We start from the raw sequence: 25,540 nt of genomic DNA, 5'->3' as shown, positions 1-25,540 counted from the left end.
CAGCATCCAAAAACTTGGGATTCGGAAACAATTGGCAACAGTGCAACGCGGCATAGCCCAAAAAATGTGTAAGGCCTATCGTACCGAGTCCCTAAATTCCGCGCTCCTTTTAACCGGGATACTTCCGCTTGACCTAAGAGTGAAAGAGGCTGCCTCATTGTACGAGGCCAGAAAGGGACTGCCATACCACAAGCTCTGCGGCAGAGAAGTCGAACGATTGGTCTCAGCAAATAGAAGCCCGCATCCCGCTCTGCATATCGACCTGGAGATTAAAATTCTAGCAAATCAGGTACAAGTTGATGCCGAGAGCGAACATGACGTTCGTATCTATACAGACGGAAGCAAGATTGAGGGCAAAGTCGGGGCCTCCCTATCCTTTTGGAGCGGGAGCTCAAAAGCTAAAGCTCTCAAACTTGCTCTCCCGAACTATTCTACCGTATATCAGGCAGAGCTCCTGGCGATATGCAGGGCAACGAAAGAGATTTTAACATATGCGGGGCAATCGTTTGCAATACTGAGCGACTCGATGGCAGCCCTTCAAACTATCAAGAGTTACAGCTCTCTGCAACCCCTAGCAGTACAAGCCAGGGAAAATTTAAGATCAGCCTCCCTCCAGGGCAAAACTGATGTTTTGTGTTGGATAAAGGCCCACGCAGGCTTGATGGGGAATAAGAGAGCTGACGAACTCGCAAAAGATGCGGCTCTTAACTCGAAGCGAAGGCCTGAGTATGATCTGTGCCCAATTTCATTCGTCAGGCGTAGCCTCCGGGAGGCTACGCTTCAGGAATGGAATAGTAGATACAAAGTGGAAGAAACAGCTTCAACAACCAAGCTGTTTTTCCCGGATGCAGTGGAGGCGTATAGAATAATTAGGAAGAACACACCGACAAACATCACTACACAAATTATGACAGGACACGGCGGGTTTGCTCAGTACCTGAACCGGTTTAAGTGTAGGGAGAGCCCGTCGTGCTTATGCGATCCTGAGGAAGTGGAATCGGTGTCCCACATACTATTGGAATGTCCAATCTTTTTAAGGGAGAGGTATGACAAAGAGCAACAATTGGGTGTAAGACTGAGTAGTGATGCCATAAGCGTAATCATAAAAAGAGAGAAAAGACAAATTTTTATACAGTTTTGCGAGAAAGTATGTAGAAAAGTAATCATAAGAAATAAGTGTAATTAAATAATGCTTGTCTAATATTATGTGTAATATTATGGTCAAGCATTAAGCATATGGAATAACTATAGATATAAGTGATTAATGTAAAAGATTAAGAAAAATTATGTAAATAATACACCTCGTTGTTATGTTCATTCCCCTATGATAATAAATTTAAAAATGTAAATAGAGTAGCTTAGTTATACAGAAATGGGTGCTCCCCCCATATGTAGCATGCTTGGTGATGGATACAAGAAAGACACAGTATGTAGCATGAAAGTGCGAGAGGAATAAATGCGAGAACTAGTATGAATGACTGAGATGATAAGAATAGGCTCCGATTATGTTGGAGGTAGAACGATAAAAAATAAAAAATAAAAAAAAAAAAACTAACCTAACCTAACCTAACTAATTCTGGAACATCCTACTAGACCCACTATTAGTCAAATTAGAAGAAGAAGGTGTTTATGTACAGGCTTTCGCGGATGATATTGTGTTGGTGTTCACGGGAAGAGACACACACACAATCGAAAACCGAGCGAACGTAGCCTTCGAAAAAGTAAGGCTATGGGGTGTCATGAATAAGTTCAACTTCGCTCCACAAAAAACCAACGCAATGGTTCTGACGCGAAGGAGGAACTATGACACCCCAAGGATCAGTATGGGAGGCACTAACATCAGCCGGGTAAAAGAAATCAAATTACTCGAGTTAATTATTGACGAGGGACTCACGTTCAATAAGCATGTACATCACATTACAAAAAAGGCGGCAGAAATATACAAAAAAGTGGCAAAAATGGCGAAACTAGATTGGGGGATGAACGGTGATACAATAAACGAAATATACCGAGCAGTTATCGAGCCGATCATAACTTACGCCTCAGCAGCCTGGGCTCCGGCAGCCAAAAAGTTATGTGTCAGAAAAAAGCTCGAAGGTATACAAAGGCCGTTCGCGCAGAAAATAGCTAAGACTTATCGCACAGCATCACTAAATTCTGCGACGTTATTGGCAGGGATACTGCCCCTCGACCTAAGAATCAAAGAGACTGCAGCTCTTTACGAAGCAAGGAGGAGGGGGTCATCCCCGTTTATACGCGAAGAAGACCAGATCGAGCGAGCTGTGCCTGCTATTAAACTGCCACACCCCACGGAAAGACCGCTGATAACATACACTGTCGTCGAGGAGCCAGAAAAATTAGAAAATTCAAACTCGGTGAACATATATACCGACGGTAGTAAAACCGAACTAGGTGTAGGAGCCGCATGGTCCAAATGGCATAAAGGAAGGGAAATTAAAAACAAGAAAATAAAGTTGGCGCCTTACTGCATTGTGTATCAGGCGGAGCTTGCAGCTTTGTGCAGTGCGGTAAGAGAGGCAAAGAGTCATGGAGAGGATGTAAATATATATAGCGACTCACAATCATCCCTAGCTGCGATCGCAGTGGGGAACGAGAGAGCGGACGAATTAGCGAGGAACGCTGCGGAAGTTTCAAAGGTTAAAGCGGCCTACACAGACTTTCCCCTGTCTTATATAAAAAAGAATATAAGAGAGGAGACAGTCAGGAAATGGGGGGAAAGGTATGACGAGGGTGATACGGGGAAGGTTACGAAATTATTCATTAAAAACGTTACGGACGCACGCACTTTACTAAAACAAGGAAGGTTTAGTCCCGAGATGGCACAGATCCGCACAGGCCACGGCCCTTTCGCAGAGTACCTGTGCCGTTTCGGGCTGAAAGAAAGTCCGGCTTGCGAATGCGATCCCATCGAAATACAGGATAAAGACGAGAAAAGTAATTTTCCTGTAGCTTCAGAAATTGCAAAAAATGACTGCTACATTGATGATCTTATGACTGGATGTGAAACGATTCAAGAAGCTAAAATTATCTATGAAGAGATGAATGTACTTATGAAGTCTAGTGGATTTGAATTACAAAAGTGGACCAGTAATAGTCAAGAGCTGTTGCAGTAAATCAGAGACGACAATCATAAGAACGATAAATGCAGTACATTACCTATTAAAACAGATAATATGGTGAAGGTTTTGGGTATTCAATGGAATCGAGAATTCGACAATTTTGAGTACGTTTTCAACATTCCAGAAGTAAAATATCCTATCACAAAAAGACAAGTTTTATCAAACATTGCACGACTATATGATCCTATCAGGGTTGGAAGGCACCTGTAGTGCTCACGCGATAGCAAAATTGAACTTCATGCGTTTCAGACGCATCGAGGGCAGCTTATGCAGCAGCAGTATTTATTCGGGTCATTGATCAGGATAAATCTGTGCATGTGAATTTAGTGTCGGCTAAGACTAAGGTTGCGCCGATAGAGAAGGAAGTTTCAATTCCGCGTATGGAATTGTGTGGCGCATTTCTTGCAGCCAAATTATTAAATGAAATATCTCAAGTGATCCCTACATCAAAGGAAAATCTATATGGTTGGACTGATTCGACAATAGTATTAGCTTGGCTGAAGGGGGGATCAAGTAAATGGTCAACGTTTGTTAGTAATCGTGTGTCGGAAATTCTATCTACACTGGCCTGCAAAAGTAAGTATCACACTTTTCAAATTTTTTTTTCTTAACTATAGAAGGTAGAGATTTAAGAACATCCCAAAGGAACTCGACATTAAAGAGATCCACGCTGACCTCAAAGAGCAGGGCTACCCTGTGAATGAAGTCCATCGCATGCACAAACGAATTGATAGGTCGCCGCTGAACCTGGTGCTGGCGTTCTCGACCTCACTAAGGAGGGCAAGGCGATATTCGATCTGAAGGCCGTGTGCTCTCTACACGGCATCAAAGTGGAGGCTCCGCACAAAACTCCAGGGCAATGCCATCGCTGCCAGTTATACGGCCACTCTGCCCGCAACTGCGAGGAGAAACCTCGCTGCGTCTTTTTTTTTGAGAGGAGGAAATAAGGTTACGTATTTACGCCCCGGAACGGGGCGTAATATGTCGGACTCGAGTGTCCGCGTATGCGGACACCCCATACCGACTAAAACCTCCTCTGTGCTGTTAGCAGCCCTGGCTTTCACAGCGAAGTAGGACGTGGGCCGTGGAGGCCGCAAAGACTACGCAACAACAGTCACGGGGCGTCTCCTAAGGAGACTCGAACCTCAGACCGGCTGTGTGCTTGTGGGAAGGAGAGAGAATGAAAATGAAGATGAAATGAAGATGAAAGATGAAAAGGTGATAAGAACACACTCGCCGGCGAGTGTGGTGATGTTTTGTGTAATGTATGTAAGTGTGTATGTATGTGTTTATGATTGTATGTATGTGTGTTTGTATGTATGTACGTAGTGTAAATGTTTGTGTGCATGTATGTTTGTGTTTGTGTCTGTTTGTGGAGTGTGTTTGTGATTGTGTAAGTGGTGTATGTCAGTCCGTCAGTCAGTCCGTGTGTGAGCGAGTGTAGTGAAGCGATTACAGGACGAGGACTAACGTCTCGTCGGGTATCAAAACAATGTGTGGTGTATCTAGGGTGCGGGCCGCTGGCCATCGTCAGAGTGACGAGTGCCAGTGGTTTGCGGTGGTTGACCGCGCCTACGCCTGCGAAGGCGGTGTGTGCGTGTCTGTGTCGGTGTTTGTGTGGGTGTCGCGTTCGCGATGGTGATGTCGTCATCCGGGTCTACCGTTACGTGTCTGGGACGTCTTATTGGGTTCAGACTATGGTGAAGGGGGTGATCACTCACACACGGACTGACATACACCACTTACACAATCACAAACACACTCCACAAACAGACACAAACATACATGCACACTAACATTTACACTACTTACATACATACAATCATAAACACATACATACACACTTACATACATTACCAGAACATCACCACACTCGCCGGCGAGTGTGTTCTTCTCACCTTTTCATCTTCATTTCATCTTCATTTTCATTCTCTCTCCTTCCCACAAGCACACAGCCGGTCTGAGGTTCTAGTCTCCTTAGGAGACACCCAGCGACTGTTGTTGCGTAGTCTTTGAGGCCTCCACGGCCCACGTCCTACTTCGCTGTGAAAGCCAGAGCTGCTAACAGCACAGAGGAGGTTTTAGTCGGTATGGGGCGTACGCGGACACTCGAGTCCGACATATTACGCCTCGGAACGGGGCGTAAATACGTAACAGTATTTCCTCCTCTAAAAAAAAAAATGTGTTGTTGGTCTTTATCAAAGTGAATAATATAGTGTTTTAATGTGAGTGTCAGTGTTTTAATGAGTGAGTGATTTGTACACTATATGATTGAGTATAATAACCATAACCATTAACCACTGTATGCTCCCTGTATATCTGCATCAACAATAATTTTATTTATTGAATTTTTTACGTATGCTAATGTAATTTTATCATATTTTGGCCATACACATTATAGGGATAATTTTTCGATATATTATCGCTTGCACACTGTTGTAAAAGTGTTAATGCTTCAGATATGGCGTTATCAGTAAGATCATCACTTTCGTTCATTTTGGATCTCTTTTTAGGTCTAGTTGACTTTTGTTTAGGTCCTTCCGCTATCGTCGAGTTTGAAGTTTCATTTCTTTCTTCGTTATGACCGTCATCATTTCGAGTATTATCCAGAATTGCATTCTGTAAAGATAGAAATTATTAATTAATTTTATTTACAGATACCATCATCCGAAGAAGAGTGGCTTACCATAGCGAAAGAGTTTGAGAGCAAATGGAATTTCAATTACAGGCTGTCCAGAGCAAGAAGAGTTGTGGAGAATGCCTTTGGCATTTTAAGCTCCGTTTTTAGAGTACCGAGGAAACCGCTACTATTAGAACCAGAAAAAGCTACGAAAGTCGTATTGACTACCAAATGCTTATATAACTACTTGCGTAGAGATCAACCTTCCTCACAAAGGTTCACTCCCCCAGGATCATTCGATGCCGAAGTTGAAGGGACAGTAATACCCGGCCGACGGCGACAGGATACAGAAATGTCATCAATGCTATCTATTCAAGAAAATCTCCCAGAAAACTGAAGGCTTCATAGGCATACCAATTCGAAACAAATATTTAACCACGACCTGCAGTATAAAATAAAAAATAATAATATTACAAATTATATAAAAACCGGTGTAACTTTGGATATAATAAAATGAATGTTGCTTATCATAAACATTAAAATATAATAAAATATACCTGATCCTGTGATTCGGCTTTTTTTTCTCTCGACTTTTCCCTCCTGTAAGACCCTAGTAAAGAGTCCATTTTTTTCTTTAATTCAGCTATTGGAAGGTTCATTTCCTGGCTTATTTTTCTCCATGCATCTTCCCTTAGTCTTCTATTTGTGTAATCAGGACATTGCGCATCCCAAAGTCGTCTATATTCACCATAGTTGTATTAATTAAAGACACTGTTCTTTATCCATGACGCACAACTAACACGCAACGAATAAGCGAGGCAAACCACTACCGTCTTGAGTGAGGGCGTCAAGCGTACTGAGGCGCCTTTGAGCATCGACAAAAACGACAACGCTCGGCTCGGGCCGCGGCACGCTCGGTCGAGGCAGCGCGTGCGTTTGCCTCGGGCGTGGCACGTCTTGACCGACCGAGGATTAGGCTGCTCACTCATTAGCCGGGTCTCCACCGGGCGCACACGCTCGCGCGGCTGTCTCGACCTGCGGCTCGCGAGCTTGGCCTCGCGAGGCAGCCTCGGAAGTTTGCCTAGAAACACTTACACCCATATTAGGCTAACCTCGCGAGCCAGGCCGAGCCACAATTCCTCGAGCATCAAAAGTGGATATTTGTGTAATTTCTGCTGCGACTTTCATAGTAGCTTTTTATAAATTTTTAAATCCCTCAACATCTTGTATGCACTATATAATTGAATCAGATGAATTGATTGCTCTTGAGTGTTCATGATGATAAAACTTTTCCGTAACAAACACCAACAAGTCTGTAGAATAGCCTCGCGAGCCGAAACGACCGTCTACATCGAACGCACAGCGCACACTGAGGCACCTTTGAGCGCGACCCGTTTACCGACAACAATCGGCTCAACCCCGAGGCACGCTCGGCCGAGGAAACGTGCGCTCGAACGACCCCGAGGCACGTCCTCACAGACCGAGCATTTGGCTCGCGAGGCTGCCGCCACAGACTGATGCCGCGCGAGCGCGTGCGCCCGGTGGGGACCCGGCTAATCAGTACGCGGCTAATAACCTGTTTGTGTGTAACACCGGAAACATACAAATCATAGTAGTAAATTTACTAATACGTGAAGCCAATGCTATTACCTTAAGACATATCATAACTTATGAATTTACCGAAAGTGACGAGTAATAAGTCATGATGTTCAGAGTTGACATGATACTGAGCACAAGAGAAATTTTAATTATGATGTTTATGTACAGGAACGAGAGTGCTGCGATCCGTAGTGCAGAACAGCGTGTGATGTTATGTGATGCATTGCATAGTATTCGCATGATACAGCCAGGCTCAAGCGATGGAAGACCACTGGCGAATGTCCCTTGGCTATGCATCTTGATGATCCTTGAATATGAATGTTTATCAGTGACATAGTTGGTGAGATCTTTACATATACTAGACAGGGATGGGATGATGACATTTGGTCAGGTTCGACCGAAAGAGAACATATCGGAACATGACACGATGTTAAGCTACATAGTATTTACGGTTTGATTGTATTTGTATATTTTCAGGTTCAATGGATCCAACGGTGTACCACTGGCTCCGAGTGCTTCAAACTGGAAACTGCATTTGCTGCGTAGCGTCTATGGAAGAGGCGTGGAGTTCCAATTTACATACGTTACACTGTTGTTCCAACACTTATATCTGGAGAACCGCTGGACTGTCTCCGTTCCGAACAGCATAGTAATATAAAAACATTGAAATGTTGACGAATAAATAAAATTCTTTCTAATAATGATAATCTCTGGATCTACTGAAACGATTTTAAAAATTTTCTTACCTATTAGTAAAGCCGGATTTTTTGTGATTGTGTCTTATCTATATTATAGTAACCCGAAAAATGAAATGACTTTTTCGTGGCCGTGGCTGTCGGCTTTATAAAGTCTGAGAAAAAACGTTCGAACACTAAAAATAATTTATATGGCAAAACAACGTTTGCCGGGTCAGCTAGCATTAAATAAAAATACGGTAACCAAGTAAAGAGCATAAGTTATTTAGTTAATTTAAATAAATGCGGCGTGGTAAAAACAACACATTTGATTATGTTCTATGCAATACCACCGATAAATGTTACGAGTAAACATACATAAAATGATGCGATTTAATGGAATAAATAGGTAAAATGCGATGCGGTATGTACTATGTACAGTTAAAAATATTTAAGTGACGGTCGCGCGGCTCTCTCCCACGCGAAAGTATCGAATTCAAACCGGTCGGTCCGCGCGACCGTCTTAATTCGGCCGCTTAACACAGTAACTGTGTCGCTAACAAGTCTTCTTAATGAGGTTTTAATGAAGAACAACTTAATTATTTAAAAAATCTTTATTTAACAATCGACATTAATTCATTGCGATGTGGTCTGTTGTAGAAGAAATATCATGTAGTTCTAGAGAAGTACACCTTATCATGGTCTTCCAAAGTTCTTTGATTTCGGGATCAGCTGGACCCCACCGTTCATTCGGCTGACAATTCTTTACGAGACGCTGTGAACGAAACAAAACATTTAGTATTATTAAAGTTGTTTTCCATGCAAGCTATATTTTTCGAGAATTGAGAAATATGAAAATGTAATACCTTACAGTCATTACAAGGATCAAACTGGAATTTTTAAGGATAACAAAAACTGAAAAAACTAGCAAGTTTTATTATATCTTTTCAAAAAAAGTGTCACATAGCTGCATCCGATGAAATCACTGAGAAAAGCACTTTTTCCACTCATTCTTAGGAATTAGGAGTCTGCTCGGCCTCTTGAAACGCAACTATAACTGCCCCGGCGCCCATTAAATATTTACCTCGAAGTTTTTCTTATATTTTCAGGATTAAACAAAAACCACAAGGTGTGAGTTTGGGGCTATACAATGGGTGTCGATCGTCCACCTGGTGATGTGTGACGAGGCATTACGTGTTATTGTGATCAGGATTGATCCTACTTTGAAGTCGTTAACTTTTTCAAAGACAAGCTAACGATAACAAACTATTGTTAGTGTACCACTCTGTAGTAACAGTTTTTCGATCCTCTACCCAATACGCTTCAACATCTTTTTACTTTAGTTAGCAACTCGGGCATTTCAGTCACCTCCATTCATTATTTCGACCATTTCGCGGCACCAATAAACACAACCAATAACAACAACGAGTTTTTGGTAAATTTTAAGGTATCCGGATACAAACCTTCCTGACCTTTAAATGTTCCTGGAGGATTTTGTACAGTTGACTAACAAACGACGCTGAGTTCGTTGCGCCCATTCTTCTCAGGTCTGAGGCATTGGTTTTAGAATGGTAGTTTTCGACTTTCAATAAGTGATGTCACATCCTATTTTGAATACAAATATTTGAATTTGAAATTCGGCTGCTGCTTCGAAGACGGCAAGCGTCACAAATATATTGTTCTCAGTTAGTCATACATCTTTGTGCCGTTTGGTGTCGAGACACTTGGCCCGTGGGGCCCAGAGGCGCGGAGAATGTTCAAAATACTATCTTCGCGCCTCAATAAGGCTACTGGAAACCCAAGCGCTGCCAGCTTTCTCGGTCGATGGATCAGTCCAGCTATCCAACGCGGAAATTCGGCCAGTATTCTTGGTACGCTTCCACGTAATGATAGTTTTAATTTTATGTAGTCATAGTAAATAATAATGGCATAGTAAATATAGTTATAAGATTTGTTTTTTTCGAATAAAATAATTAAATATTTGAAATTTGACTCAAACTTGTGCCTAAATGCCTAAGCTTGTCGAATCTGCTGATAGGTCCTTTATCAGTCTCTATTATACGCCGCACAATACTGATGTATCTTCAGTCGTCGCCGTAGAAGGCCGTTCCTCACGTAGTTCATTGGTGAGATTAATGCGACCACATTTAAACTCATAAAAAACAGTTGTAAACAGTGACCGGAAGACGTCCACTGATGGGCAAAAGTCTCCCCCAAAGATCACCATGACAATAGGTACTGCGCTGCCCTCATCCAACCTATTCTGGCGATCTTGAACAGATCGTCGGTCCATCTTGGGGAGGGAGGGGGGGCAGTTTTTCATTGAAGTCTACCATCACAACGTAGAAATGGGTCTTAGGAGTGTGAATGGCTGTTGAGAAATATATTGCCTCCACCTCCTCGTCTGAGTGTGTTGAAGTCGGAGTGTAACCCTGAATGACCTTCAGCGAATACCGTTCAGTAATTATGAGTAATACCCTGGGAGAGTTGGTCACCCTCCCGGAAGTAAAGCAGGTGTCGGGATTTTTGTATAATCGAGTCTTCATCCTGTCTTTGAGCCTCAGATGACCCCACGACATCCCAAAACGCTAAAAACTTCCTTTTGGTTGTAGAAATGACGAACTCGGGGTTGCGCGGTGTCATGATCGCCACGCTTGCCAGGAAGGCTGGCAATCGCAGATGTTGGTGCTTGTTGAAAGGATGCTGCTACCCATCTTCGATTCTATGTATTCCTTAGTAGCTTCTTACGACACCCACAGTAGGAGATGGGGTGGTGCGACGCCAAACGCCTAAACTTTCATGAAAATTAAAAAAGTGGTACAATAGGTGGTTTCTCCTTTAAGGGTACTAGTCTATTATAACTTTCTTTTTTGTTGTCTTAAATGACAGCGAAAGTGAAGCGAAATAATAATGTTGCACAATAACTCATTCGGACGTGACAGACATCTTTCAATTTCATCAGACCAACGGTGATGCTGCTACGCTGTCCAGCGTAGCTATAACAATAAAAACTACATGATTCACTAATATAATCACGTACAGTCCAGCGTTGATGAATTGCTACGCATGTACAGCTACGTTTTGCTGACGAGAATCGTCGGTCGAGCTCGTCGGTACGGTCGTACGGTACGTTAGCTGACGCTCTATGGCTATATATAAGTACGGTCAGTGCAACGCCTACCGTACGCGCGTGTATCATCATACATCATAAATCAAAAATTCGTGTCCGCATCTCGTTTTAAATATATTGTACAAAGTTCTCCTTCAATTAGGCACTGTATAGTAATTTGTTAAGCATGATATCTTCTCCGTCTTTTATTCCTTAATCGTTTACGTAAGTTGTACGCACATATTAAAGAATTAATTAATTAGATTATTTTTTCTTCGCAACGTGCACGCACGTCACGGGAACGCGCTACACTCGATCAATGTCAGCGCTGACCGTTGCACTAAATCCAGCCTAAGCATCTTTTCACTTTTCATCAGGAGAGGCACATGCATTTTGGTATAATATAATAGAAAGAATTAAATACCTCTTTAAATGAGCCTTTTGATTGTAGAAGTACTCTAGCAGCGTGGATGGGAATGAAGATTGCCGAGGCAAAAGCGACAAGGCATCCTAGCGGGCCAGCTGCCTCACGTAATGAATAAACTGTAATAACCTAAAACAATCATAACAACATTCAATATAGGCTCATTTATACGTCTAGATAGACTATGACACCTCTGAAAAAGTCGAAAAAAATTGAGTTTAGAATTAACCTCTCCTTTATTAAGTATACCCTTTCCAATAAAAAAAGAATTACCAAAATCGGTTCGTGCAATATTGAGTTATTCGTGAATTTGTCGCGTACATACTTATAGCAAATTTAAGACTTTTATGGTTGTAATTGCAATGGGACCACACAGGAAGCACCAGCTTCCAAATAAAAAGAGTTATCAAAATTGGTTCACGCAGTCGAAAGTTCTGAGGTAACGAACATAAAAAAACGACGAATTGAGAACCTCCTCCTTTTTTGGAGTCTGTTAATAATATCTTTTGATGAATTGAAGATTAAGAATGATAAAGATCCTTTATCGTTAAATGATTATAAAATCAACGTTTACCGCACATACTTACCAAGAGCAAGACCGGAACTATATATCTCCATAAAATAAACCAGATATTCCACAGCGGTTCCCCGGTCATGAAGGCCACGTCTGCGGACAGCTTCTTAGGACCATACGTGTAGACAGCAGCTATTATCTCCAATGCACAGACCAGAGGAACAGTCGCAATAGCCACGTGAGCGTCCAGCAGGCTAATTACATGGAGTCCTCCCTGAATATTATAATATATGCAATCATTCGTGTACATTTCAAATTCAAATAAAACATAATATATTATGTCGTAGGCAAGAACGTCGAGCCAAGAAGCCACTACGATGATGATTCGGTATTCGTCTTAGCTCGGGTGTAATCGGCATGCGGTGCGAGTGTGGGCGAAGGCGGGTGCCCGGCGAGCGCCAATGATAAGTATAGATTTATCGCACGAGATGGACACCACGTTATAATAAGGCACATAACATAATGACAAGGGATTGAGAAGTGTAGCTGCCATTACGATTGTACCGTTTGTTTCTAATAATGATACGTGTGACGATGTGATTGAAAGACTGTGCGTGTCTAGCTGTCGTGATGAACCCCACAATAATGGACAACCACGAAGATCCTGAAATTTCTTAAAATCCGTTCTTACCTAATCTCTATTCGTCGAAAGGAATATTCCTACCAAAATTCTCTAAAGTCAAAGTCAAATCTGTAATATACAAAAGAAATTATTTTGTAAGGTCTACGGAAGTCTCTTCGCCCTATGGTTCCAGAGCTACCGTGATGAGTTATAAATATGCTTAAATATTATTATAGGTGAAGTAAAAAGAGTCGCTGGGCTTAAATCGATCCAAATAGCGAAAGACAGAAAGGCGTGGATGTGTTATGTCGAAAGACAAGCAGTTTAACTGAATTTTATTATTGAACGTTTTTAACTACCACCCACTCTTAAAATTTACCACAGGCCTGATAAGTAAGCTGCAGAAAGGCAAGCGGTGCCCTTTTTTAATAAAAAAGTTAATTAATATTTTTTTCAATAGCTTGGGGGCGATCGTTTTGTTCCCAAGGCTATTCAATTATAAACCATCAAAAGTCTTATTAACCCGACTAACCCTATTATTATGCATAATATGTAGCAGGTAAATAAATATTGGAAGAGTTTATTACTACAAATCATTTTATTAACGTATTAAAATAGTAATACTTTTCATTTATTGCGCTGTTTTACATTAATAAATGTGACAGATGTGAACACGTCGATAAAAATAGCATCGAACTGCTAGCCTCTTTTTTCAGCAAACGCATGAACACTAAAACAAAGTGACTGATGTATCGCAAGTGTGAGACGTAGCCATCGTTCACACTATAGTAATAAAACTGGCCTGTTCTCATGTGTTGCCGCAACAGCAAGAAGCTGTATCTAAACGTATAAATTATATAGCTCAGTCATGAACTTTGCAATAAATGTTAATGTATCAATCATGTCTTTGGAACTTCAACCTGCACTGATAGTAAGAGTGCATTACAGCATATAGCTCTATGCGCCTCTGGCCGCAGAGGTGTCTCGATAGCTTATGTTATACTCTCAAAGATTTTGGATTTTACTAGAAATAAAAAAGAATTTAGATTGCAATGGGTTCCATCACATATTGGTTTAAGGGACAATGAGGCTGACAGATTGGCCAAAGAAGCAACACTGGAGGGTAAGATGTATATTAAAGCGGATTTTACTGAATTCTTACAAAAATAAAAAAGGAAATATCAGGATTTATGGGGGAGTACTTTGATCTTAAATCTTTAGAAAAAGGAATTTGGTATAGAACAATGCAGTCTCAGCCTCCTCATATACTGTGGTTTTTGAATTTAAAGATTAAAATGAGGTTGATTAATAGTGCTCACAGACTGATATCTGGCCACATGCCTTTGAATAAGTTGGAATTTTTGATGAATATTACGGAGTCACCTCTATGTGATTCATGTGGAATAATTCAGAATGTTGAACACGTATTAAATAAATGTGTCCGATTTCAGTCTAGTAGAGACGAAATTGTAGGACTTATTGGTGTGAACAGATTTGATACGGACATGTTTGTAAATATTATACTTGCCCGTGCTGCATCTAACGATGCCATAAGTCTGTTTGAATCCATAAGTCTTATTTGTTGAAGACTGTACCTATAACTTGCTTTTCTTTTTATTTATTTTTTTAGTTTGTTAAGTTTAGAATTGAGTTTTTTCTTTTGTTTGGTTGTAAATGTACTTAGGCCCGTATTAATAGATCAAACTCAAACTAGAACTTGAGTGCGCCTCAGATGAGACTGACATGAGGCGTGAGCGACGCCTGTAGGCCCGTATTAATAAACGAATCTAAGCTTCGAGCGTGAGCTCAAGATCGTGCTCAAGTCTCTGTTCTTATTAATAAATTGGACTTGAGTCACTAAACTCAAACTCAATCTCAGCTGAGAGTTGTCATAAAACGTTCATATTAATAAATCAAACTCGGCGCTTAAGACGCATCTCAAGTGCGTATTTGGAGTTGCCAAAGTCAAGTGCGGTTCGACCACGACTTGAGTAGCTTCCATAGCCATCTTCAAAAATTATAATATTTATTGATGTCTTTTCATTGTTATAGAATACTTAATGATTTATATAATTAATGATTGCATTCATTTACTAATTAAAGGTTATGGTAAGACCTCTCCATAGAGTTCATCATGTTCATGGCATTAAAAAAAATTGTGAACTTACGTGTTGCAAAGTAAGGGGGCTTGCATTAAACTCCCGGGTTATGGCATCCCTTTCGACCACGCTTCATTTTTTTTCCTAAGCGTAGCCCCGCCCGTGTGTATGTTTTCCACCACTGAGTTATACTTTTTTAAAAGTTCCGTAAGTAACTTTTTCGCCGTAAGGGAAAAGACAAACTTTTACCGTTTATCCATTGCATTAAACAATATCGTTTTTATACTCTTTATATTAGCTTCACTTGTATGTTTGTATGTATGTTTGTAACTGACTCCTTAAGACGCGATTTTGACCCACTTTAAACAGCCAGATTTCATTCAAACTTTGCAAATTTATCGAGGCCAATGACTAGATTATTCCATTATTCAATTTGCAAACTAAGATTTTTGTCAATTTATATAATTTTTATCTATAGTCGATAAGGCAGGAATTGATGTTAAAGTACTTAATACTTTTTAAATTACGGTTTTATAGAAAATTTAACTAAAAAATTAAAAATAAATAATAGTTTAAAAAAACAAGAAAACACGCTATAGGTATAAAATTCAACTAAAAATAGAAGATAAATTTAAATTGAAAATAGTGTAAAAAATATATTTTATTGTACTAAAAGCGTGTTTTTACAAGAAAATATATTTTTTACACTATTTTCCATTTAAATTTATTTTCTATTTTTTACTTGAATTTTATATAGCGTGTTTTTTTGTTTTTTTAAACTAATATTTTGTATTCTCGCAACAACCACAATGACTTATTTTTTGTGGCTTTTTGAACAAACCGATGTTGTAGGACTTGACTGTCGTCCGTCTGTCCTGTCATTTACGTAAAGCGTCTGGTAGCTATTTGTTCGTTGTTGTTTGATTAATGCCTGATAACTTACCAAACGAATTAAAATAAGATACATTCTTGTATCACAAAATAGTCATCAAAATAATCAAAAAGATGAAAATAATATTAATTATTTAAAATTGAATAAAGTAAAAACATTGTCTTAAATTTATAAATATCGAAACATTGCCAACCATTCACTCTCAACTCATTAAATTTGACTCAATTTTGGTAACTAGGTCGAGAAAAAAAAAAGAACATGAGTTCGTCTCCAGCTGCTACTTGAGATTAATCTCAGCTGAGTTGAACTCAAGTAGCGTCTATTAATTAGCGACTGACTGACTTGAGGCGTCGCTCACGCCTCAAGTCAGTCTCATCTGAGATGCACTCAAGTTCTAGTTTGAGATTGATCTATTAATACGGGCCTTAAGCGCCGAGTTTGGTTTATTAATATGAACGTTTTTTGACAACTCTCAGCTGAGATTGAGTTTGAGTTTAGTGACTCAAGTCCAATTTATTAATAAGAACAGAGACTTGAGCACGATCTTGAGCTCACGCTCGAAGCTGAGATTCGTTTATTAATACGGGCCGGGACTATAATGGGGCTGACATGTACATACATAATTATGAGTCATGACACGATCATTTTGCATAAGAATGTATTTAATTTATTTATTAAAACAAAAAGAGAGAAATCGCAGGATAAATATTAAATATATTTAACATTTTGTGCCACTGGATTCCACCTTCACATATTAGAATATCATCTCCACCATCTGGATGTGTGGCGTTCTCCATAGTGTAGTTTCAAAGGAACTTTCTTCCACGTACAACAAAAATTGAGGGCGCCGGTGATCACTTAGCACCACCCGGGTAACCCGTACGCTCGTTTGTCCTTCTCTTCCATAAAAAAATAAGTAGGTTGTTATTTTTCTTAAACATATTATTTAAAAAAATATGCAATATTTACATACCTCAGTGTTGCAAGTTATGGACAAGAGAAACAACACACCGCATGTGATAACAGTTATGAGCCTTTTACTGTGTCGCAGGCCGGGGAATTCATCGATCACTCCTGATATCACGGCCTCTATGGTAACAAACTGAAAAACATCTCTAATAATAATAAATCTTAGATCATTGATACGTCTAGATATATTGTGACAGCTGTGAAAACGTCGAACAATATTGAGGTTGACTGTTAACCTATATTTTGATCAATGCACGCACACTAACACAAAGTGACAGTCAAATCACGAGTGTAAGACGTAGCTTGTCACGCACACTAAAGTAATAAAGCTAGCCTGTTTTCATGTCATGTCTAGCAGCAAGAGGCTCTATCTAGACGTATAACTTATCTAAGACTTAATCTTAACGTGGAAATATTTGATTGACCAATGACGTCAATTGACGGGTTGGCCACGCACATTCTGAGCAAACCATAGAATGGAATCCGCACAAACAAACCCAGCGACGATCGCTCGCTGAAACAAATGCTATTTATTTATTACTTATGTGATATATATATTTATTTAATAACGACAACCACATCACACATATTATAATCCATAGAAATGAGTCTTATAGTATGTATAACTATTAGTACACAACTTTGCTAAATGACTATGAAATAATAACAATAATACTAAACGATTTGAAATTTTCAAATAACTAATAACATTAAATTAAAGTTTACTTTAAAAACATAACAAATTGTTTAGGTTTGAAAGAGCGACATCTCTAGTCCCTTCCTAATATGGAAATATTGGGGTTGAGCAAGTTATCAACTGTAAAGTAGATCCTGTAGATGGAGCCACAACCTGAGAGTTAAACAAAGCATACAAAATTTATCGACGATACGTCACTCCAACGGTTTGCTCAGTTGGAAAGGGCTCTCGCACGGAACGCGAGAGGTCGCGAGTTCGAGTCCCGTATCGTCGATAAAATTTGTTTTCAAATTTTATTTGTGTAATTAATCTCAGAAGTGAGGGTTATCACCTTAAAAACATAACAATTTGTAATAACATTAATATAAAATAAACTTTGAAATGCTCCCAAATCCTTTCTTCAAACTACATAATATAATATATAATAATTATAAAGAGTCACGTTCAACTCGATCCGACCATTTATTAAATCATACTCAACAAGAATGCGCTTAGCGGGAGTTTTTAAGCCTAGATTTGATCTACAGGGTGGGGTGTAAAAATTTTGGATAATTTAGCTCTTGGACTTGTAAAGGACCGAGCAACATGACTGAGCAGGTACGTCTGTACTAACTAACAATTAAAGACTCTAAAGTCTCCCATTTCTAGAAATAAGAATCATTCGAGAATTCGAGGTATGATGAGGTTCAATGAATATATGTATGTATGTATGCATTTGTGTTTGTAATGAATAAATTAAAAAATTAACTAACCCATTATAAAATTATTTTCACCAGCATTACATTTTATACGATCAAAGTCATCCGAAAGAAATTGAGGCGATCGCGAATTGTATAAATTGTCATGGAGCAATATACCAACAACAATTATCCATTTTACTAATGAAACTCAAAGGCATAGGTATAGCAAACCCATTGCTGAACTGGTTTAAATAGGTGTAGGTGGCAATGGTATCTTGCCAATCGGTCATCAACTGTTGTTGTTAATGGTTATGCTTCTGAGCCATTTTTTGCCTATTCTGGTGTACCTCAAGGGCTCATCTAGGGCCTTTGTTGTTTAACATATTATTCATTAACAACATCAGCAATTGCCTTAGGAATTCTAAGTTTTACTTATTCGCTGACAATCTTAAGATCTTTAGACCTGTCTCTTCAAATGCAGATGCAGAGTTTTTACAGGAAGACTTAAACAATTTATTATTGTGGTGTCGTAACAATGGCATGATTTTAAATGCTAACAAGTGTCATGTTATGAAATTTTCTAGAATGAAAACATCTCTTGCAACAACATATCACATTGATGGTAGTCTTTTGTCTGAAGTTCCTCACATACGCGATTTAGGAGTTACGCTAGATAAGAAGCTCCGCTATAATATCCACATAGATAATATTGTTAGCAAGGGTTTTAGGACTCTTGGCTTCCTCTTTCGTAACTGTAAGCAATTTATTTTAATTTATTTAAGGATGCTCGCATTAAAATAGTTATTTACTCAGCTTTGGTACGTAGTATCTTGGAATACTGCAGCATTGTATGGAATCCACACTTTAATATTTACTCACAAAGAATCGAAAGGATACAAAAGAGATTTCTTTTGCATCTATCTTACGATCATAATCTAGTTAAAACTCTTAGGAGTTACGAGGATAAATTAAAGTACTTCAAGCTTCAGTCACTCTCGAATCGAAGACAGCTCCTCGATCTTACTTTCTTATATAAGTTGGTGAATCGAGTCATTGATAGCACCTATTTATTAGCTCAAATAAATATTCGTGCCCCACTAAAGACAATAAGGCCGTCGTCTTATATGCCATTCGTAGAAAAAAGCACACGCACACGTCAAAGACGCTATTCTCCAATTAATAGATTGATGTTGAGTTATAATGTTATATGTAAATTATCACATAAGAAATGTATTGGTGACATAACAACTACTGTTATTAAAGAAAAGGATAAAGAAAAAGATAAAAAAGTTGATATTGATTTTTTTTTCAGACAATATTTCGTCATTTAAACTGAATTTATTTCATTTATATTCATATTTTTTTTTGTAAATTATAGACAACAAGTACATTTTATTCAAATAATTTATAAATACTGATAAGCTTATTTCTGTTTTATATACTTGTGAAATGATGCATGTTTTAATTATTATAAAATATTATTGATTTCTTATTAATTTACGTTTAATTCAATTTGTAAATATTCCGATAATGTTTGCATTCATTTTAATTCAATATGTTTGTGTCTTTGTTTTTGAAATGTGTGTAACATCTTTAATTAAGCCAACACTTAGTATTTATTATTTATTGTAATAATATTATTATACTTTTGATAGTGTTTGTCTTGTTGATGTTAAATAAATAAATAATATAAGAAAAAACAAGGTCTGACCCCTTCAGCAATCTATAAGTATCGTATCATTTATTTATTATTATCAGCAATAATTACTTAATATACAAGCTACTGTTCACCTTGCTACTGTTGTGTTCGGCTGATGTTAGGTGACACGTCCTGCCAATGGGCAGAAAAAATCTAGTTAAAACTCTTAGGAGTAATGTTTTAATGAACATTACAGTGGCGCTCAGGATTCTTGAAAAAACTATAATTCTAAGTGGCAACAGTGCAGTTAGCTCTGCTCAACTTGAGAGGAAAGATATGAAGTTTTTATATATGAATTTTCATTTATAAACTTTAATAAGAGGGAGGCAAAAGGGCAAGTGATGGGGAGTGGTGAGGCAACCGCCCATGGACATCCACAACACCAGGGGACAAGATATGCGTTGCCGGCCTTAAGGGTGGAAGTATGCTCTGTTCTTGAAGGTCACTAAGTCATATCGGTTCGAGTAAACAGCAGCCGGTAATTGATTCCTCAAAGTGGATGTACGAGGCAAGAAATTTCGTTCACAACGCGCGATTGGAAAACCAGACGTCAACGAGATGCGGGTGGTATGAAGTAATTTGACGTAATGTTCGGTGGTGGAATTCGGCCGCTGGTATCAAGTATATATTGTAACAAATAAAATGACCGTATTTATGCTCAAAGCTCTAACGAAGCTTCTCAATTAGTCGACAGAGTGCAACGTGGGCACTATACGACTTCAGTGACGGTTTGGTGGGGTTAGCTATCAAGGAGTGACTGAGCCATACTTTTATGAAAAATATATCAAAACATCGGGCAAGTATATCAAGATGAGTATACCATTCTTGAGAAGGTAGTGAAGCCCCTTAACAACACCATGTTCAATAACCAAAAATGGTCCTTCCAGCAAGACTCGGCGCCGGGTAATAAAGCTGGGTCTACACCGTTTTATTTGGAAACGAACGTTTCGGACTTCATCAGAGGTGAAGACTGGCCGTCGTCTAGTCCTGATCTTAATCCGCTGGATTATGATTTATGGTCAGTTTTAGAGAGTACGGCTTGTTCTAAACTCCATTATTTGGAGGGCCTTAAAACATATCCGTACGATTAGCAGAGAAGAATTTTCCCATAGAAGTAGTGCGTGCTTCTATTTATAACTGGCCTCAACGTTTAAAGGACTGCATTGCAGCCAATGGAGACCACTTCGAATAAGCTTTTTATATTTTAAATTGTTTTATATTTTTGTATTAATCCACATTGTATAAGTAATAAATATTATTTGCAAAAGAAATTTTTATTTCTTTGTTTCATTATTTATGTTAAGACTGGGTATACTTACCATAGTATCAACCCCTAAGAAAAATAACATGACAAAGAAAGTGATTGCCCAGAAGTTTGGTGCCGGCATCATAGTAACTGCGGCCGGGTACGTGACGAAGGCTAACCCTGGCCCAGCCGTCGCGACCTGACCAATCGGTACTGACGCTCTCTCAGCAGCAAAGCCCAGAACAGAAAACACCACAAATCCAGCCAGGATACTTGTGCCGCTATTAACCAATGGTATTATCACTGATGGCCTGAAATTAAAAATTATAATGAGGTTCTTCCGTGTGGTAACCGCAACAGTTTGATAATAAACTTAATTAGATTTTTTGTAGATATATATAATATACAAACTTATCGAGGAATTCGCTGAGTATCAGAAATGGAAACTATCTTTCTTTTTATCCAATAAATGAATGGATACGAATCAAAAAACCTTGGGTGGATCTTCTGCTTTTTATTATTTTCATACTTAGTATTTCTTTTGAGACATTAACGTTATACGAATACACGTGTACACTGGAGATAGTTTCCGATAGACTATAGAAATCACTAAAGTTTCTATGAATAGATTTTGTTCCTTTATGGAGGTGCCCATGTTTTATCTATCTAAAAGTATTATTACAACCATATATAACGTTTCTTACCTTATATTGCTTACTAACCTTATATTATTATAATGAAAGTCATTGAAACTGGCCATGCTTATCAATCCTCCCCAGCCTGGTCCTAACGAGAAGAATATTTGAGTAGCAGCATCAGCCCATACCTGGATACCATCAGAATTATTTCATTTAAATAATATATTATGATAAAATGTAAACAATAACTTCTTATGTAAACTTTGTATTGTAAACATTTCGTCAAAGGACATAAATTGTGGATTGCTTATTTCAAATGCAGATTCTAAATCTTTTCATTGGTAGTAGTAAAAAATAATTAAAAAAGCGTGTAAACCTTCCATAAAGACCGGCAACGCTGTTGTGATTCCTCTGGTGTTGCAAGAGAATGTGAGCGGCGGTGATCACTTAACACCAGGTACGCTCGTTTGTCCTCCTTTTCCATACAAAAGAAAAGAAAGTAAAAATAACTTGATCCGTGACTCATAATTATCGGAATCATTAGCTGGGGTGACTTATTTTATTTACTAAAAGTGAGACCTATTCTCTCGTCCCTTCGTAACAATTATAATCCATTAGGTACAGCAATAAAGTTAGCAAGCTTTAACATTGTGAATGAGGGAACAAGAAAATTTTGCTTTATATTGTTTTTCCATTACCAACCACTTCCCATCCAGCTTGAAGGACGGCTTATAATTTCAGAAGAAATAAGTAGTCTTAAAACGTCGTGACGTCTTTGGACAGGAAAAGATAGGGATCGCTTCACTAGAAGCAGTACCGACGAAAAAATCGGTGTCCTTCCGCCGCGACTCGCTCTCGCCTCTCGCCTCCTCACGACTCAAGCACATCTCACCTATAACTATGTATGTAGTTACCTATCATGGATGACACCGACTCGAAAAATTACAATAATCGTAGCTAGAATTACATTAAGTAATTAGATTGTATAAAAATACGCAATTATTTCTATACTTTTTAGTGCATATTATATCTTTTGTTTTGGAATAGTGTACTTGAAGTTGGTTGTTTATTTGGTTAATTTTATGATTTTCAGTGAATTTGAAGTACACTGACTTACAATTTGTCTTAATATGTGTAGATATACAAAATTTTTAAATACAGCAACGAACGTAAGCGCTTTGCAATTAGATTACAGATAGTTAGAAATTCTGGCACAGATTATACCCTTATTGTGTCGTTAAGGAGTTCCATTGATCATTCATTCATTTCATCATGATCATCATTGATATTCGACTACAACAATTACTTGACCATAAATATGTTATGGTAGATGACTTACATATCCTAATAGCATAAAAAAGATTAGGCTGAGTATCGTTAATTTGCTCCTAAGATTTAAAGATTTCCGTTAATTTTTCATGGATTCCGTTATCATAAATTAACCAAACTCTCACCAAACTACCTTTGAACTATAATATCCTTTCCAAAAAAGAATCATCGATATTGGTTGGCGCGAAATTGAGTTATTCGTAAATTTATCATCCACAGACGTATAGCAAATTTAAGACATTTATGGTTTCCTCATGGATGCCATTGTCAGATCTGGACCAAATTATAATGTACAAACACGGGAAGCACCAGCTTTCAGATAAAAAAATCATCAAAATCGGTTCACCCAGTCGAAAGTTTTGAGGTAACAAACATAAAAAACATACCGACGTATTGAGAACCTCCTTCTTTTTTGAAGTCGGTTAAAAATTGAAACATACGAGCTTATGAAGTAATAACCATCACTAATTGTTTGAAACACTTGAGCATTAAGAAGTCTTGGTAACCTTTTAGTTAGGCTTATTTATTGATTTGAAGAGGGTCGCTATTTGACTAGTGCTGGTGAGTCCTAGTAACACCGCGACCGGAATTTAACTATTATGTTCACCACTCATACTTATAGCTTGTCGTCAAGCCCTGCCGCATTTACGAACTGCAGTTAGTTCTTGACGCAAGGGTGTAGATACCTCACCTTAGGTTTTTTGAGTTGACTCCAATCCGGCAGCAGGTAGTACATAATACCCTGCCAAGCGCCTGGTAGAGTGGTTCCTCGAATTAGCAAAGCAAATAGAACCACATACGGAAATAGTACCGTGAAGTAGACTATCTGTGGACAACAAAGTTCGTAACACATATAATACTAACACATATAACATAATATCTATGAATGGTATCCAAGACAAGGGAAAAGAAATCGTGGAGGACTATTCATGGGAAGACGACCTTCAAAAGTGACTGCACCCAACCTGGCAAAGAACAGCTTTGGATAGATCACAATGGAAAAATCTGGGGAAGACCTATTTTGGAAGAAAAATAAACGATGATAAAGATTTAAAATAATTACTCGTAGAATATAATATATAAATAAATAAATGTTGACACACTTTTACATAAATTATTAATTTATCAAAATTATAAACAATTAATACCTAGTATTTTCTTTGATTAACGCGAGTGTTACACATTTAAATAAAACACTTTTAAAGGATTAAAACGCGTGTAATTGTAACGGTTTTACATTAGATGTTTGCGTAAAAGTTACATTTTTATTTTAGTTGACCCGACGTTTCAAGACCTTTCCAGATCTCGTTTTCAGGGGGACTGCAGATGAAGTGAGTCAAAGATAGTATATGTCATAGTTGTCATTATGAAGTTTAGCGCCATTTATTTCCTTGGAGGTGGTATTTGCTGTACAAAGATGGCTTTTGGCAAAATTTACTGACAGTGTCCTCTTCTTTTTTGGTATGTGTAGTTATGGGTTTTAATTTAGGAATTATTGGATCCCAGGTGTAAGATAATTTTAGACCATCTTCTCTATTGAAATTTGGGCGTTTTTTAATTTCGATAGCTTCACGTACCAGTCTTGGGAGAAATCTATTCTGTTTTACCAACACTTTTGGTTGGTCGAACCGAATCCTTTAAAAGTGTTTTATTTAAATGAATACCTAGTCTTACCTAATTATTTGCGGTGCATTTTAGTATGATACTAGCTGACTGATTTTATTAATTTAATTTTTTTATTAGTATTATTATTATTAAGTATATAAAAAACAAGTATTTGAATGATTAATTATTGGCCATGTATTATGGTGCATGGGTTGCACTCTTCAGTGAAGCACCTTGTGATAGACGACCCTTCCGACCCGTGAACATATGGGCAAAATATGGATTTTCTATATTCAGACCACAAACTTACAAGGTTATTTGTAAATGGTCATTACGAGTGTAAAACGGATCGGAAATCGAAGTCATTTAAACTCAAACGTCATATCGGTTGTGATCATCGGGATCATCGAACATAATATGTCATTGCATCTTGCTCATATTCATGCGTATGTCGCGCACTATCTATGTACATCGCCGGCAGAATAGTTAATCGACCAATAACTGTATTTCCTTCATTACTAATTGCATCACGTAAGTGGATATACTCCTCAGAACGCAGTTAAGCTTGGTTCAACCGAATGAAAGTTAAACGCTCCGTTTCTATTTTGACGTACATGTCGACGCAATGCTACTGAAGCAATCGACGAAACCGCAGCTAATAGTTGTAAGCATTTTGACGAATCATCAATTAACGATTTGCGTAGTAATTCATCCAGCTAACATTCTTGGCATTTTCTTCACCTGATTTCTTCAGGTGAAACATTAGATTTTGTATTTTGAATACAAAACTTGGTTGAAAATAAATAATTTTAAATTGGTTGCAGTCATTTGTCCAATTTTCTCTAAACAAACAGCCCTTAATTTTTAAGTCTGTTCTATTCCTGACCATAACCAGTGTAATTGGAAACCAAAACCAAACACTGTAAAATGTATGTCATGTTGAAATCAAAACTATGATAGGTAACGACTTATCATTCAATGGAT

At 38.3% G+C, this 25,540-nt stretch overlaps 1 protein-coding gene across 1 annotated transcript in view; it reads right to left on the bottom strand.

Annotated features, from left to right (window-relative positions):
* Positions 1–8,632: 8,632 nt before the first annotated feature.
* Positions 8,633–25,540, bottom strand: part of LOC126979970 (sodium-dependent proline transporter-like) — a 29,886-nt gene continuing 12,978 nt past the window's right edge. The window contains exons 6-12 of the mRNA XM_050829576.1: positions 23,643–23,777; positions 21,707–21,810; positions 21,058–21,295; positions 16,667–16,795; positions 12,154–12,354; positions 11,567–11,695; positions 8,633–8,808 (exon numbers count right to left, since the gene is read on the bottom strand). Of these exons, the coding sequence (XP_050685533.1) occupies positions 8,665–8,808; positions 11,567–11,695; positions 12,154–12,354; positions 16,667–16,795; positions 21,058–21,295; positions 21,707–21,810; positions 23,643–23,777 (1,080 nt within the window). The 3' untranslated portion in view covers positions 8,633–8,664. The remainder of the gene's footprint in view (positions 8,809–11,566; positions 11,696–12,153; positions 12,355–16,666; positions 16,796–21,057; positions 21,296–21,706; positions 21,811–23,642; positions 23,778–25,540) is intronic.

Source organism: Leptidea sinapis, chromosome 4 (assembly GCF_905404315.1).
Source record: "Leptidea sinapis chromosome 4, ilLepSina1.1, whole genome shotgun sequence".
Classification (NCBI taxonomy): domain Eukaryota; kingdom Metazoa; phylum Arthropoda; class Insecta; order Lepidoptera; family Pieridae; genus Leptidea; species Leptidea sinapis.
Note: the sequence above shows the minus strand (reverse complement) of the source record. Positions and strands in the feature narration are given on the sequence as shown.